Below are 14,180 nucleotides of genomic sequence, written 5' to 3'. Positions count from 1 at the left end.
GATTACAAGTAGCTTTTAACATTAAAAGAGCACCGTTCCATGAATTATTTCTCCTTTGAAGTGAGAATTATCATATTTTCAGAAAGACTAGTTCTGTCGTCATACGCGTCTTTTGATCAAATGCCGCTAAAGGGGTCGGAAAAGTCGCTAAATCTAGTGAGAGTTGCAAACTTTGCAACACAACGGCAACATGAATGTAGCGGAAACTTTGAATTTTCATTTTGAGGGTCCGTTATCCCTTTAAGTTGAGAGAACTTTAACTTGAAGACCTAGAAGTAATTGAGACACTTAAAGCAAGAAAAGAAAACCTAAAAAGATATTTTGAGAAAGGTCTCATTGGTTTAATGACCATACAATGGAGGATAAAGGACAGTCCTCTTAACAGGTTTGATTTGTCGTAAGGGTGATATTTGGGTGAACTATCCTCTTTTTCCAGATTCATGCGTAAATCAACTTTTATATGCGCTGCGACTATTTTTAGTATTTTTATATTTCTTACACACAATCTGTTATGAGATTATAGAAACCAGACCCGGCAGTAACCAGGCTGACTTTATAGTGAGCACTTGATGAATGGTTATTTCCACTCAGCCCGTTGTCACACCTGCACTCTTCACCGTCCGCCTCGTAGCGCACTACACTTCCATATTGTTGAACTTATGCGAGGTTCGAGTGAAAGCTAAACCGCTAACCACACACTACGTCTCCCGTTGCGTAATGACAAATTCATTAGTTTTCGTAACCTTACAACCAAAAGAATTGCTGGTGTCGCTGATGCTAACATTCGTTCTTTAACAACAGATGTCAACTAGGAAAATGCTGCACATTAACGCTTGGCCATGTTTTGTTTTGTTTTGTCATGTATGTGTGCGTGCGTGCATGTTTCTGACTGATCCCTGGGAATGGTGATTCATTTCTTAAAAGCATTGCACAAAGAATAGCTTACTGAGTTTTGCTATTGTGTATAATTCAATGGAAGCATTGAAAGGCCCACATTTCTATTTTGAGTTATTGTTGCGGCGGCCGGCTGCTCTACAGTTCAATGCTTACGGCGAATTAAGCGACGGAGTGACTTTGATGAAACGGTCCGTCTCCTCGCTTTCAATAAACATCTTACTGAGAAATATAGAATTTCCAGAGTTTGGAGAGAAAGGCCTCACAGTGATATATTTTGGCCGAATGACGAGTGTTGAGTTTCACCAGGTCTGTGGTCATAAATACTGGACACGTCTTAACACCATCGCCTCAGTGATGACAGGTTTGATGTAGTTCTGTTGAGTGCGTTCACCTTTTCCATTTATTCATCAAAAAGTGCCTCTTCATTTATTTACACTTTTTGCCATGGGAACAACGGTGGGCAGGTATGTACCACAATGAACTGTGTAAAGACCACAGCTGATTGATTATGACATAAATTTTAATTATAAATGAGGATGAATCGCCCAACCTGCTGACAGAAACGGCTGAAATGAGCCGGATCAGGTCTTAGCTGGTCTCCCAGTTTGATAAGGCTGGATTTGGAGGCTTTAGAGGGGTTTTGGAGAAAATAAATGACTAGCCATACTACCTGAAAACCTGCTTGTCCAGGCTGGGAGACCAGTTTAAAACCAGCTTAAAGCAAGTATCATCAGCAAACAAGATCAGACTCCGTTGAACAGTTATATAATATTAAACAAAAATAGACATACATTTTTGTTTAATGGTATAAATAAATAAACATTGCCTTAAAAATTACAAGCAATGAACCTACAAAAAATTGTAACAAGTTTGATGATCTGCAAGCATTGCATCAGTTTTGTCATTTGGACCCCTTTTGCCCATTTTAATTTTCTGCAAATGAAAACACGTTTTTATTTGGAATTTGGGAGAAATGTTGTAACTAGCTTCCTAGGTGGAAATAAAAAACATAGTTTACTTGAACACATAAAAAGTTAATTTTGAAAAATTGAAAATATTGTTCCTAATGTATTGTGGCTGTACTGTGTATATATAGAAAGACTAAATAGTTACTTAAAATCTAACGATGTTATATATTATGTTCTCATTATAATGTTGATGATTACAGAAAGTAAAAATTACGAAGGGTTGAAAGCAGGCAAAATATATAAGAGAGCAACATAAAATATAGTTTTTGACATGACCTCTGTGTAATCTTATAGTAATAATGACATCAAAAGTGATTTACACTAAAATATACTGCCAGACCATTTCATTAATAATTCAATAATCCATAATTCAAGTTATTTTCCATTTTTCTACATTCACTTTATTAGGTGCGTGTTTGGTAAAATTATTTTCTGTGGACTAATAACAAAATATTTCTTCCATATTTCAAATAAAATTATTGTTTCTATTTACATTTTTATTTGCAGAAAATGAAAACAGGAGAAACACGTCAACATAACAGAACATATGCTCTTTTTCAGACCTCAAATACTGCAAAGAGTTCATATTCACTTTCAAGCAATAAAACAGTAATATTTGTACATCCATATATATAAAAGTTCAAAATGTATTTTGTACAAAATGTATAATGTATTTTTTCAAAATAATCTGGATTTTTCTTAATGTATTCATGTATCTTGTCATTCTGTCAGTCTTTTACATGGCTGTCACTCCTGAGGTTTGTTTTTGGTGAAATTCAACAGACACTGGACAGGAATAGCCACAATACATCTAGAAATAATGAATAAATGAAAATTTGCAGTAGTGTCGTAATTTCTCTGTGGATTATTTTATGAGAATCCTACCTGCTTAAAAAAGCCCTGAAACCAGCCTAAAGCTTGTTTGCTAGTCTTAGCTTGTTAGTAAGGCTATTTTTTTATCAGCCCTGCTAAACTGGTTCAGTTGTTTGTACGTGTTAGCTGGTCTTAAATTAGGTTGTTTAGTCTGACACAACACCATATATGGGAGGTCATATACCGTTTCCGCGTCCAAACGCTCAATAAGATGGTTTAGTCAAACAACAAAAAATGCTAATACTGTATACACTCATGGCGACCTTAACCTTTATCTATCTAATCAATATTCATATATTAATGTCGGAGAATCTGTAAGCCCGGAGACTGTAGTGTCTCATGTTATTCAATAAATGCTCCGCTTAAATATGTGATGTGAGTAAACTGTGCTCACTAGCTGTTTTTGACAGCAGCAAAAGCACACAGACCAACCCTTATAAACTGAATATGTTATCCTGAAGACAACCTATGCAGCATGATGTTTTCAATGTTGAGGTTACAAATCTAATCAAGTCATTACTGCTCTGCAAACAGGCATGAAGCCCAGTTCCCCATTCAGCCATCATCTGCCTGCCTCCTTATTATCTTAATGGAATTGTGTGAGACCGTCTGCGATTTGACATGCTAACAAGTATCAGCACACAGCCATTGTGTTTGTTCTGTCCTCGTCCGCATGTCGGGCTGCATTTTTTCGCCACATACTATTACCAGATGTGCCTGTGTCCATAAACACAGACACTGAGGTCAGAAATACAGACCAGGATTTCTCTAGACGCTCCTTACACACCACCCCATGTGGTGAAAGAAAACAAACAGCTAACACAAAGCTCGGCCTGTTAGTTAGTCATCTTCTCGCATCACGTCGCAGCATTCTTAACACGCTTTGATAAATAACTGCCTCGTGGTGGGTGTGTATTGGACGAATAGTTTATATATTAAACATCTAAATGAACATATGAAGGTTAGAGTAGATGGTTAGAGAATTGTACGTTTTTGTGTACTGCTCCTTTAACAAAACACTCGCAATAGAACGTCTGTATAAAAATAGCATTGTTGGTTAATGTCCAATGGGGTTAATGTCAGGGAATATTCAGGATGTAGTGCATCATGACGGGGTTCATGAAGGAAGATTGTGGGTGGTCTGTATGGCAGGACTTCTGTCGGTCTCCGCGGCAGCAGCAGTGATGCTCAGGTTCGAGAGTTTGGCTGACTGCTGATGTAAAAGCTGCTGTCTCACTGTGTCATGGGATGAGTACGTGCCGTTTGTGTACTCTGTGTTTTTATCGAGTCAGGCTGGCTCGGTCTCGTGTAGCCAGACCTTTGAATAAATAGTGCAAAGGTTTTTTCACACGGCAGCTTCTTTTGGTTAAGAAACGCCCCTTTAATTTAATTCAATATCATTTATATAGTGCTTGTCACAATTTTAATTGTTGCAAAGCAGCTTTACACGCATAATAATTAATAGGTCATAATAATAATAATAATAGATTAAAATATAGAAATTATAAATAAAATAAAATAAAATAAAATGCATTGTATTATTGCAAGTTATCCTCTATGCGATGTACATTGCTGAAAAAACTAAATGAAGTACTACATTAGATTTTATGAAACTAATTTAATTTAGTTTAAGCATATTCATTATTCTATTATAATGTGCAAAGTACATTTTTAGCCTGGAAAAGAATGATTGACGTGTGAAGCGACCAACCAAAGTTTGTTGTTGTGAATTTTTAATAGATTTCACCAGAATAATAACCCAATGTGAAAACAATGGGCCATCAGGCTCTGCACAACCAAATGTAGTTAATAAAACTATTTTACAGACATATTATGATTCATATTATCCGAATATGTCATTCCAGCTGAAATTGGACCAAATGGAGGAAATGAGTTGTATGTTATATAAACAGAACAAATTGTTATACAAAGAATTTGTGTACAAATTTGCAACAAATTATAAAAATCCATTAAATATGAAATTAATATTTATTTTAGAACCAAACAGAGATTTATTTACAAAGATATTTATGAAAGGATGTTGGATGGAAAATATATTTCTAGAAATAAGCGATCAACACCTGGGAACGCAGCCGCATGACATTAAACAAATTTGAAATGAAATGTGATGCTCACTCAGGTCTACATGTATATCTTTTTCTACATTTTCAGCAAGGCTTTGCAACTCCATCTTACATACGTTCAGCTCCACCTTCTTTTTTTATTCCTTCCTTCCTCTCCTCTTCATGGTCCTCCTGATGGATGAGCCCGATGTCGACTGCTCCCCACCTTACAGCCGGCCCTATTTTTAGCCCCTCGTGTTTCCAGGCTAAGGGGATGCGTGAAAATGGGGACCGCGCGTGTTTGTGGATTTTGACTGAGGATGTCTCAATATTTTACGTTTTCAGTGAGAACAGAACGCTAATATAGAGAAAGGATACAGAAGGCCCAAAAATGCAAATTGTGTATATTGAAAAAAAAATATCGGTATATCTTGTGGGATGCTCAGATGACATGAGTCATCCATGCAAACAATCACAAAAAGTGTATAACGCATTCCTCCACGCCGTAAAAATTCGTACTTCCAAGTGATCTGTTTGTGTATTTATAATCATATTTTAGAAAATATCAATCATTATTTTCTTGTGCTAGGGACTGTGAGGTTATATAGTGCAAGGGTTAGGCTGATACACGACATGAGAAGATAAACAGTCTCGAATAAGAACAGGCAGAGAATATCCTAGAACTAGATATATGCGTGTTGTATTGCATTCTCAAGCACTATTTTTGGGTTCAACTATGCTTAAACTACATTACATGGCAAAAGTCAGTTGTTTGTTTTCTGGACATCCTGTGGAGTTTGTCTGGAGGGCATGAAACAATTTGTGCATGCTTACTCTACACTATTTTTACAAGCATACTGATGTATTGTATGTATTGTGAAAGGTGTTTGATCCTAGATCCAGGGTATTTTGTTGTATTTCTTCTGTACATGCTATCACACCTAAAGTACACGCTTACAAATGAGGATCAAGTGTAATAACCAAAATATGTAACATTATTCATTTTCATTCACTTTAAGAAGTATTTTCAATATGCAGGATCAGTTTTTTTTAAGGCTGTGCATTACTAATGGCTTCTAAATGCATTGTTGTTGTTCCTAAATGAAGTGTGACCTCATTACAAGTCTTTGTTTTAAAGACATTTATAATACAGTCTTATTTCTGGGACGCTAGAATAACATGCTGACCTCCCGCTGTTTTCTGCACGTGTCCCCATGTGAGCAGGAGGGAGTGCGTGGGAGGAATGTGGTGTTCGAATAGCGATAGGGATAAAGGCCAGTGCGTGAGAGAGAACAACATGGGTTTTAGCATTTAGAGAGAATAACGTGTTTTGTTTAGTCTGTAAAACACTGAACGCAATGGATTGTAATTACAAGGGGATGCCTCTCTCCACTCGTGCTTCTCCATTCGCTCAATGGCTCAAGTGGAGGATGGGAGGAGTTTCAGCGCTCCTGCTGCAGCAGAGGGAGGGAGGGAACACAGATGTATCGGTGCCACAGACGGGAGAGAGAGAGGCTGCTTTCTGCATCACACCACTCTATCCCTCATTTACATTCCAGACGCCCGCTCCTCTCCGGAGAGCTCCCTTCTCTGTTTGAAATGCCAATCACCGCTGGCCGTACCTTCATCCTCGATCATGCACACTTCCTGCGAATGTGAGGGAGCTGGGAGCCCGACACGTGCTGAGGAGATTCCCCACTTTTCGTCCGAGCGACGACTGAAGTTGCTGCACAGATATCCGACTCTGGAATTCGTCCTTTTTGAGATGTATAGGAATAATTGACTGGACTACTGAAGGATTTCCCATTACTTTTCTGTGTGGACGTCCTGTGCCGGCAACTGGCCGCTCAGCTGTGCTTTGTCCCGGTAAGACGGGACTGATAGAGGAGGGTGTGTGTGTACGTCCTGTACCGCTGCTGTTTCCTCCGGAGTTTAAGCTTGACTCACTACCTTCTGCCACCGGTTAGACTCTCCGTAGGATTCTGTCATCGCTCGTGTGTATATAAAGGATTTCTGCAGAGCGGCGGCTCATGTTGCTGCTGATATGCCAGGCACCTGGCATGGACGCCTTCCCCGTGTCTATCAAGGGCAGCCTTACCGCGGCCAGCATTTGCTGAGCTCGGCCCCCAAGGAACTATCAGCTTAACTGTGCACCCTCAACAAGATGAACGGAACTGAGCTGAACCAAACCACAGAACCCTTCTGCCTGCTGAACATTGGCTACTCCCATATCTTCAACACCTGTCTGCTGGAATTAGCAGTTATTCTCTTTTTGACAGTGCTCATCATCTCCGGGAACTTGGTGGTTATGTTTGTATTCCATTGCGCTCCGTTGCTCAGCCATCATACCACTAGCTCCTTCATACAGACGATGGCGTACGCAGACTTTCTGGTCGGGGTCAGCTGTCTCATCCCTTCACTGTCTCTCCTGTACCACCTGGAGGGTTTGAACGAGGAACTCACCTGCATGGTCTTTAGCTACATGGTCTGCGTTTTGAAGAGCGTCTCCATGACCTCACTGGCATGCATCAGTGTCGACCGTTATGTTGCCATCACCCGGCCTCTTTCCTACGCAGCTCTGGTCACGCCTTGCCGACTTCGCACCTGCATTGCCCTCATTTGGCTATACTCCGCGCTCATCTTTTTGCCTACTTTTTTTGGTTGGGGCAAGCCGGGATACCACGGCGATGTCTTCAGGTGGTGTTCCTCCTGGGACACTCAGCCCCTCTTTACCGCCTTTATTGTCGCAGCCCTCTACGCACCGGCTGCTTTTACCGTTTGCTTCACCTACGCTCACATCTTCCGGATCTGTCGGCAGCATACTCGGCAAATTAGTGAGCGGAGAGCACGCTTCGGCCCGCAGGAGCCTGAGCCGGGTGAGCAAGCATGTACGGACAAACGCTACGCTACCGTACTCTTCCGCATCACCAGTGTGTTCTATCTGCTTTGGCTACCCTACATCATCTACTTTTTGTTGGAGAGCGCTGGGATATACCACAATGCCGTTGCATCTTTTCTGACCACATGGCTGGCCATCAGCAACAGTTTTTGCAACTGCCTCATCTACAGCCTGTCCAACAGCGCCTTCCGCAAGGGCCTCAAGCGCCTCTGTCTTCTTTGCCTGCAACGTAGGGACACCAAGAAGCCCCTGGGAGATCCACAGGGCCTTCAGCGCCCTGCCTGCCATGTGTAGTTCTTTCTGTTGGCAAGAGAAGTGATGGCAAGTGTTTTGTCAAGTTTAAACGGATACTGAAGATTTGTATCTGCATCCGTATACCGTCCCGGTTTGTCAGGGCGTTTTGAAAGGGGCAAGACCACGAGTTTGGTTTGCCTGTATGTTGTAGGATAACATTCGAGGGAGAAGCCGACCGCTGGCCTGGGTAACTGGAGAAAAAAGTGGACAGTTATGTTAAAGTGGGCTGCTATTATTGTTCCAGAGCTGTCAGGAGTTGCGTTGATGATAGGATATGTGATGTGAAAGGATCTCATTCCATGAGACATAATTGTGTTTTAAAACATTTGCAGATTACAATAAAGTAAATTATGTTGAAAAGAAGTTACATTTAGGCCACAGTGCTGTTTTAGAGACTGGATAAAGTTGAGCTCATGACTTTCCAGTTTAACGTATCTGATCTGTAGATTCTGTGGTGTGATTTTATCGGCCTTTGTGCACTGTTGACTTTTAGTTATGCCTACGTGGTCAGCACAGGGGGAATGAATAGCTTGTGTTTTCCCTCCCAGCTATTTAAATGCAGGTACAAAGAATGAGTCCTGCTAGACTAGAACCGTGAATATTATTTGCAAAATGTTAAAAATCTTCCATACACTGCATATGAATCCCAGCTTTCGACCTGGATTCAGACTCTTTAAATGACTCTTTTTTTATAATACACCCAAATTTCTTTACACGCAATTTCTGAGGATTATCTGATCAAATCCCTGCTCCCAGTGGAGGAATGTGTTTGTTAGATCAGCAGTGATTTTTGTCTCGGGGCCAGCTATGAGTCTTGACCTTCACCCATCCGAATTAGCATTTCTTAAAAGCTCTTTTCCCAAAGAACTGAATTCTACCCTTCAGCGATGTCGCAATGACATGGCCTTCCCGTTTTCTGCTTGTTTAATGCCATGGAGGGATTACATAACCATGACGCTGGTCAGAGGAGATCATTCTTAAAAACCACGTTAAAACAACAGCCAACAGATGCCCCATTCTGCCTGACGTCTTATCAAGCCTTGAATGGGCTGGAGATGAACTTTCTTGCTAAAAGATAAAAAGTCCTTTGAGGATTGTGGGGGATTTGTCTTGGATCTCAGTATGATTCTTATGCCTACTGGATGAAGTGACTTTTTGACATGACCTCTGCCCTGAAATGTCCGTCCTGTAGAAATATCTGCCCGTGCTTAGTTTACTCGCATGGGTTGTAGGGAGTTTTAGAGGATTGGGTAACATCTGTGCAAACGCATTAAGAGAATCTCACTTAAAATGTCACATTATGTAGATCAGCACACCACGCAATCCACATGATGACAGCTGTCAACAGACCCTTAAGATGCTCAGCTCTGCAGGGTTCAAAGTTGCTTGGAACGGTTCTCAAGGTGGATTTGGACGATTCATGCGCCAGGGTGAAAACTACTGTCGGAGAGGTCAACGTTTCTTGCATGTACATAGTTTTTAAAGACAGCTTAGCAAAAAAGACTCTTATTGCGCTGTGGTATTTATGTCTATAACACTTAAAAAAAGACATTCTGTGTATAACGCACGTGTTGAGGTGCCAAGAAAATAGAGGGCAAATTATGCTCTTTTTCATTCTTTGACTGTGATTATGAATTACATTTTTGGACGGTACTGTTAAATATCGGTTCTTATGCACAGATAGCTTTGTTCTTATAGCTGACCAAAGTAACAATATTTATGTTTTTAATCATTCTTTTTATTTTTAAACCTATACCGGAACCACACCATCAAAATACTTGTTTTGAAAATTCAGATAGATTTCATTGTATTTCATGTAATTATATTCATGGGGACGACCTTTAACGTCCCTTCAAATGAACATTGGCGAGGGTTGTGTGTTGTATCCCAAAATAGAAGAGTTTTGTAAGACACCATGAGAGAAAGGACCTAATTTCATCACTCCATTTACTGTAAAAATTATCTATTTTTATGCTAATGACTGAATTGCCCATAGGCTTGTCTGTGTCTTTTATGAAGTGTTGAGCCTTTGATAAGTTACGTGATGATAGTCAAAACCGCTTCTTAGCTGTTGTGTCGTGACAGGGCGCTGTGCAATACTACCATTGATTAGAGAGAAAACATATCGCACACGATAGAAAAAAGGGCTTTTATGTTCTCTAAGTGTCCAAGCTGTGTGCTGTAATGTAGATCTTGATCTGACGGCCTCTGGCCCTGCACTGTTTTTAAACTCGAGCTGAAAGATTTTGTGTTTCACGGTTAGCTCAGTTCATCCATTCTGACGCCGCTCTGGACTACTTGAAGCATAGAGGATCTTCTCATTTGCTTTACTCATCAAAAATATTCAGAATAAATGCCCAAGATTTGGATGGCCATGCTTTAATGGCTGTTTCCAAAATGGTGTACTAGAGATGTTAAAAACAATTTATTTCCAAATAGTCTGTAGATTGAAGGGCTAGTCTGGTTTTGGGTTCACCTGACCCCAATCGGACATGTTTTTTTGTTCAACAACAGTGATGGAGCACAACAGAATTGAACCGAATGCAGGGGTCAAAGTTTGAAAAAAAATCATGACAAAAATAACCCCTTTTGTCTGGGTGTGTGACTGTGGGTGGTTTAAAATTGGATGAATTTACACAATTCAAAAGGTTTTTATATGCGAAATGTCTGATAGCTAAAGCACACAACTGTCAGCATGCTATTGAAGCACTGCCACTAAAGATGCAAAAAAATACAAATAATTATTATTAATGATTAAATCTTAATCTCTACGTAATGATGTATATAACAGAAGTTCATATATTACAAAGTTTCAAATGGTGGAATTTTACAAGACTGTTATTCTAATTTCATTCCCATTTGACCTCTTAAAGAGATCGTTGACCCAAAAACAATATTCTTTTATCATTTATTCACCCATTTGTCATTGTCAAACCTGTTTCACCTTCTTTCTTTTGTAGAACACAGCAGAACATTGTCCCCCATTGACTTCAATTGTATGAACACAACCCACAGACTCACCTTGTTTTGTGTTCCACAGAAGAAAGAGTCGTATCAAAGATATTGATATTAACTAGATGCGCCATTGACGTTATATTGAATGGTGCGGAATTCAACGCTCAATATGGCCGTTCTAGTGAAGGAAGTCCCACCTTCCAGTAAAATGACCCAATCGTCAATCGATAATGACTAATTATTGATCGTGATCGGAAAAATGCTTTTTAATTGTGAAATATCTGCCTTATACCATTCAAGTAGATAGGACTGTGGACTTGCTATGACGTAAATAGATGGCCGCCCATTGGAACGACTTCCGTAAACGGACTTTGGTCATATACAGGTCTTGAACGACATGAGGGTGAATAAATGACATACATTTTATTTTGTGCTTTCCATAAAATATTATGTGCGTTCTATAACATATTGCGACTGTTGTTGGATTTTCTGCTTAAATTGCAAAAAACAGTTTCTTGCGGCATGCTTATCAGTGCATTGTCATATTCTGTAGATAATGTATCTTGCATATGCGTTTAAAGGATGTAGCAAGTGGATTTGTAATGATTTTTATTAATACAGATTCTATTGTGTTGTTTTTTTTGGAATGGATATGGATTATGAGACTCAAAGGAGTGTCAGCATTGCATGTTTCACGTCATAATGGATGGTACTTGTGTCATGGCTAAAAGGAGGGTAAAGGTTTTGAATGTTATTTGATTCGTAGAACTCTGATGCCAGAGAGCTTTTTGTATGTTTTTTGTTCTCTCTATGATGCCAAGGCGTTTTTTTTCTTTCCTGTGGGAAACTGGTTATGTTCTTGATGTCAAGGTCAAGGCCTATTGCTCTCAAGAGAATCAATCTCCCATGATGATGTTGCTCTCTGCTGTGCCATATTAGGATGCCGGACCCAAGCGGTCCACTGCCATCGCAGAAAATGGAGGGCTGAGCTGAAACAGTGTGTGTTTGCTTTCGACTGAACTCACACCCCTCTGTGCACACAAACACACAGCTCTTGATTGTAACAGGCATCTATGTTGAATTTATTCATGCATGTTCTAGCAATCGGTTAACTCGCCCGGCTCTTTAATGACTTTCTTATGATCTTGGCCTTGTAAGTGGAAATGATTTGTATTTGATTAACTGGAGAGAATTTTTTTTTTGGCCTTCAATCCTTTAACTTAAGTGTCCTGAATTGTATTTCGCTTCCTCTTCTTATCCTAAGTGAACGTTTCTCACAAGGGTATGAAAACACTGCTTGGTGTTGATGATTAACACTGTTTTGGACGGAAGTTGCTGGGCTGAAAGAAGATTCTGCTCCTTTTTTGTTGCAAATTAACAATCTGGTGTGTTGTATGGTTGTAGCTGAGGTACTGGTGTAGTGTACCGCACATTTTGTAAAGATGTCATGTTTTAGAAAATAATTGTCATAAATAACATATTTATATTCTGGTATATCTGCACTGAGGAAATAAATGTGATCTCAATGTCTCTTTTATTGTGTGTTATTGTATAAAGAAACATGTTGGTGCCAGCCTATGACAGATTAATAATTAATAATCTCCTTTGCACAGACGGTCATTGGTCGATAATTGAACAAGCACTTGTTCATCACATGCTCTCACACACGTTAACCACAAAAGTAATGCATTGCGGTTGTATGTGATATAGAATTCGAGCAGTGACGTAACTTGTATTTAAGAAATGATTCACAACTTAATGCATGTCATAAGAGATTATTTAATAAACCTTTGGCACAATTTACCAAAATTTATTTGACACTTAATTTATCTGTCTTAAAAACAGCCTAAGATGTCTTTAATTTTGCTTAAATCATTACAGAATTAATTTTTAGAGGTTTTTAGAGAAACATGTTAACAAATCATCAAGTTTAATTACTTTTTACTACATTTTAAAAGGTTTAATTTATGTAAAACCAGGAATGACCAAAAACTTTTGTGACCACAATGAAAGCTAAAATGCTGCACAAGATGACACAATCACGGCCATTTAGTTACATTAAAAGGGATAGTTCAGCCAAAAAGGAAAATTCTGTCATGAACAACTTAACCTCAAGTTGTTCCAAACCTGTATAAATGTCTTCGTTCTGTGAAACACAAAGAAAGATATTTAGAAGAATGTTAGCAACTGAGACTTCTAGGGCACCATTGACAACCATAGAAATACCAAATGGTAATATTGACTACCAAAAATTTAAATGGTAGTCAAAGGTGCCCTCTGGGCACTGTTTGTTTTCCTAAATTCTTCACAATATCAAATTTTGTGTTCAACAACAAAAAAATTGTAATATGGTAGTCAATGGTGCCCCAGAAATCTCAGTTGATAACATTCTTTCAAATATCTTTGTGTTTAACGAAACAGAAATGTATACAGGTTTGGAACAACATGAGTGTAAGTCAATGATGACAGAATTTTCATTTTTGGGCGAAATATCCCTTCAGGTTTATTTGAATGACATTTTTGTTGGTCTTATTCAATTTTTGTTAGAGCTGGGTCCTGAAGTATTACCCATAATCTAACAAACCCGAGAGAGCACTGATTTACTCTGACGGCCCCCGTCATGTGCCCAGTGAGTGATGTGTTGCAGGGAACAGGAAGTGGACCCTCCCTGCCCTTTATTGAGGGAGTGACCAAAAATCAACCCGCCAACTCAATCTCCTCCTCTCACCTTTCATCAAGCTCGCTACACATTTTTTAATCAGCTTCCCCCCTAAAAACAAAATGCCATTTTCGACCATTGTTGCCGATGAGAATGAACCGCTGTAAACAATGGTCAGGAAAAAAGTACTTCCTGCGGAAGCCCCATACAAATAATATCACCAGTACAGTTAAAAAAGCACAACTTGTTTTGTGCTCTGTTCACACAGATTTTTTTTGTTCTCTTACATCACCTTGCTCTTTTCATGGCCCAGAATGATTATCAACAATGCTGCCCGAACATGATTGTTGTTTCTTATTTAAGACACGGACACTTTAAGACACGTTTCCTATGAGCAAACCCTAAACCTGCTTGGACTTCCTGCTCCTGTTACGGACCATACGATGAGCGAGTGATTTCTGGGGAAACTTTAGGAAGAAAAAGTTTTTTTTTGGCTTCATCCATTAATTTTTTGTTTGTTTGTTATTCATCTCTTCCTGCCATTCTTTCCCTTCTTGCTTTTCTTTAATTCG

The 14,180-nt window shown here is 39.3% G+C and overlaps 2 protein-coding genes across 3 annotated transcripts in view; both read left to right on the top strand.

The window, feature by feature from the left end:
• Window positions 1-14,180, top strand: part of LOC130411374 (rab GTPase-activating protein 1) — a 78,138-nt gene that overhangs the window by 37,621 nt on the left and 26,337 nt on the right. The window lies entirely within an intron of this gene.
• LOC130411376 (probable G-protein coupled receptor 21) lies at window positions 6,312-12,477 on the top strand. The gene has a single exon (XM_056735969.1). It carries the CDS (start codon window positions 6,966-6,968, stop codon window positions 7,992-7,994), a length of 1,029 nt encoding a protein of 342 aa, XP_056591947.1. The 5' UTR covers window positions 6,312-6,965; the 3' UTR covers window positions 7,995-12,477.

This window comes from Triplophysa dalaica, chromosome 22 (assembly GCF_015846415.1).
Source record: "Triplophysa dalaica isolate WHDGS20190420 chromosome 22, ASM1584641v1, whole genome shotgun sequence".
NCBI classification, from domain to species: Eukaryota; Metazoa; Chordata; class Actinopteri; order Cypriniformes; family Nemacheilidae; genus Triplophysa; species Triplophysa dalaica.
This window is presented reverse-complemented; position numbering and strand designations above follow the sequence as displayed.

Bases quoted from the DNA above. Each gene is read 5' to 3' on its own strand.
- LOC130411376 (XM_056735969.1), top strand. From the start codon at position 6,966: ATGAACGGAACTGAGCTGAACCAAACCACAGAACCCTTCTGCCTGCTG.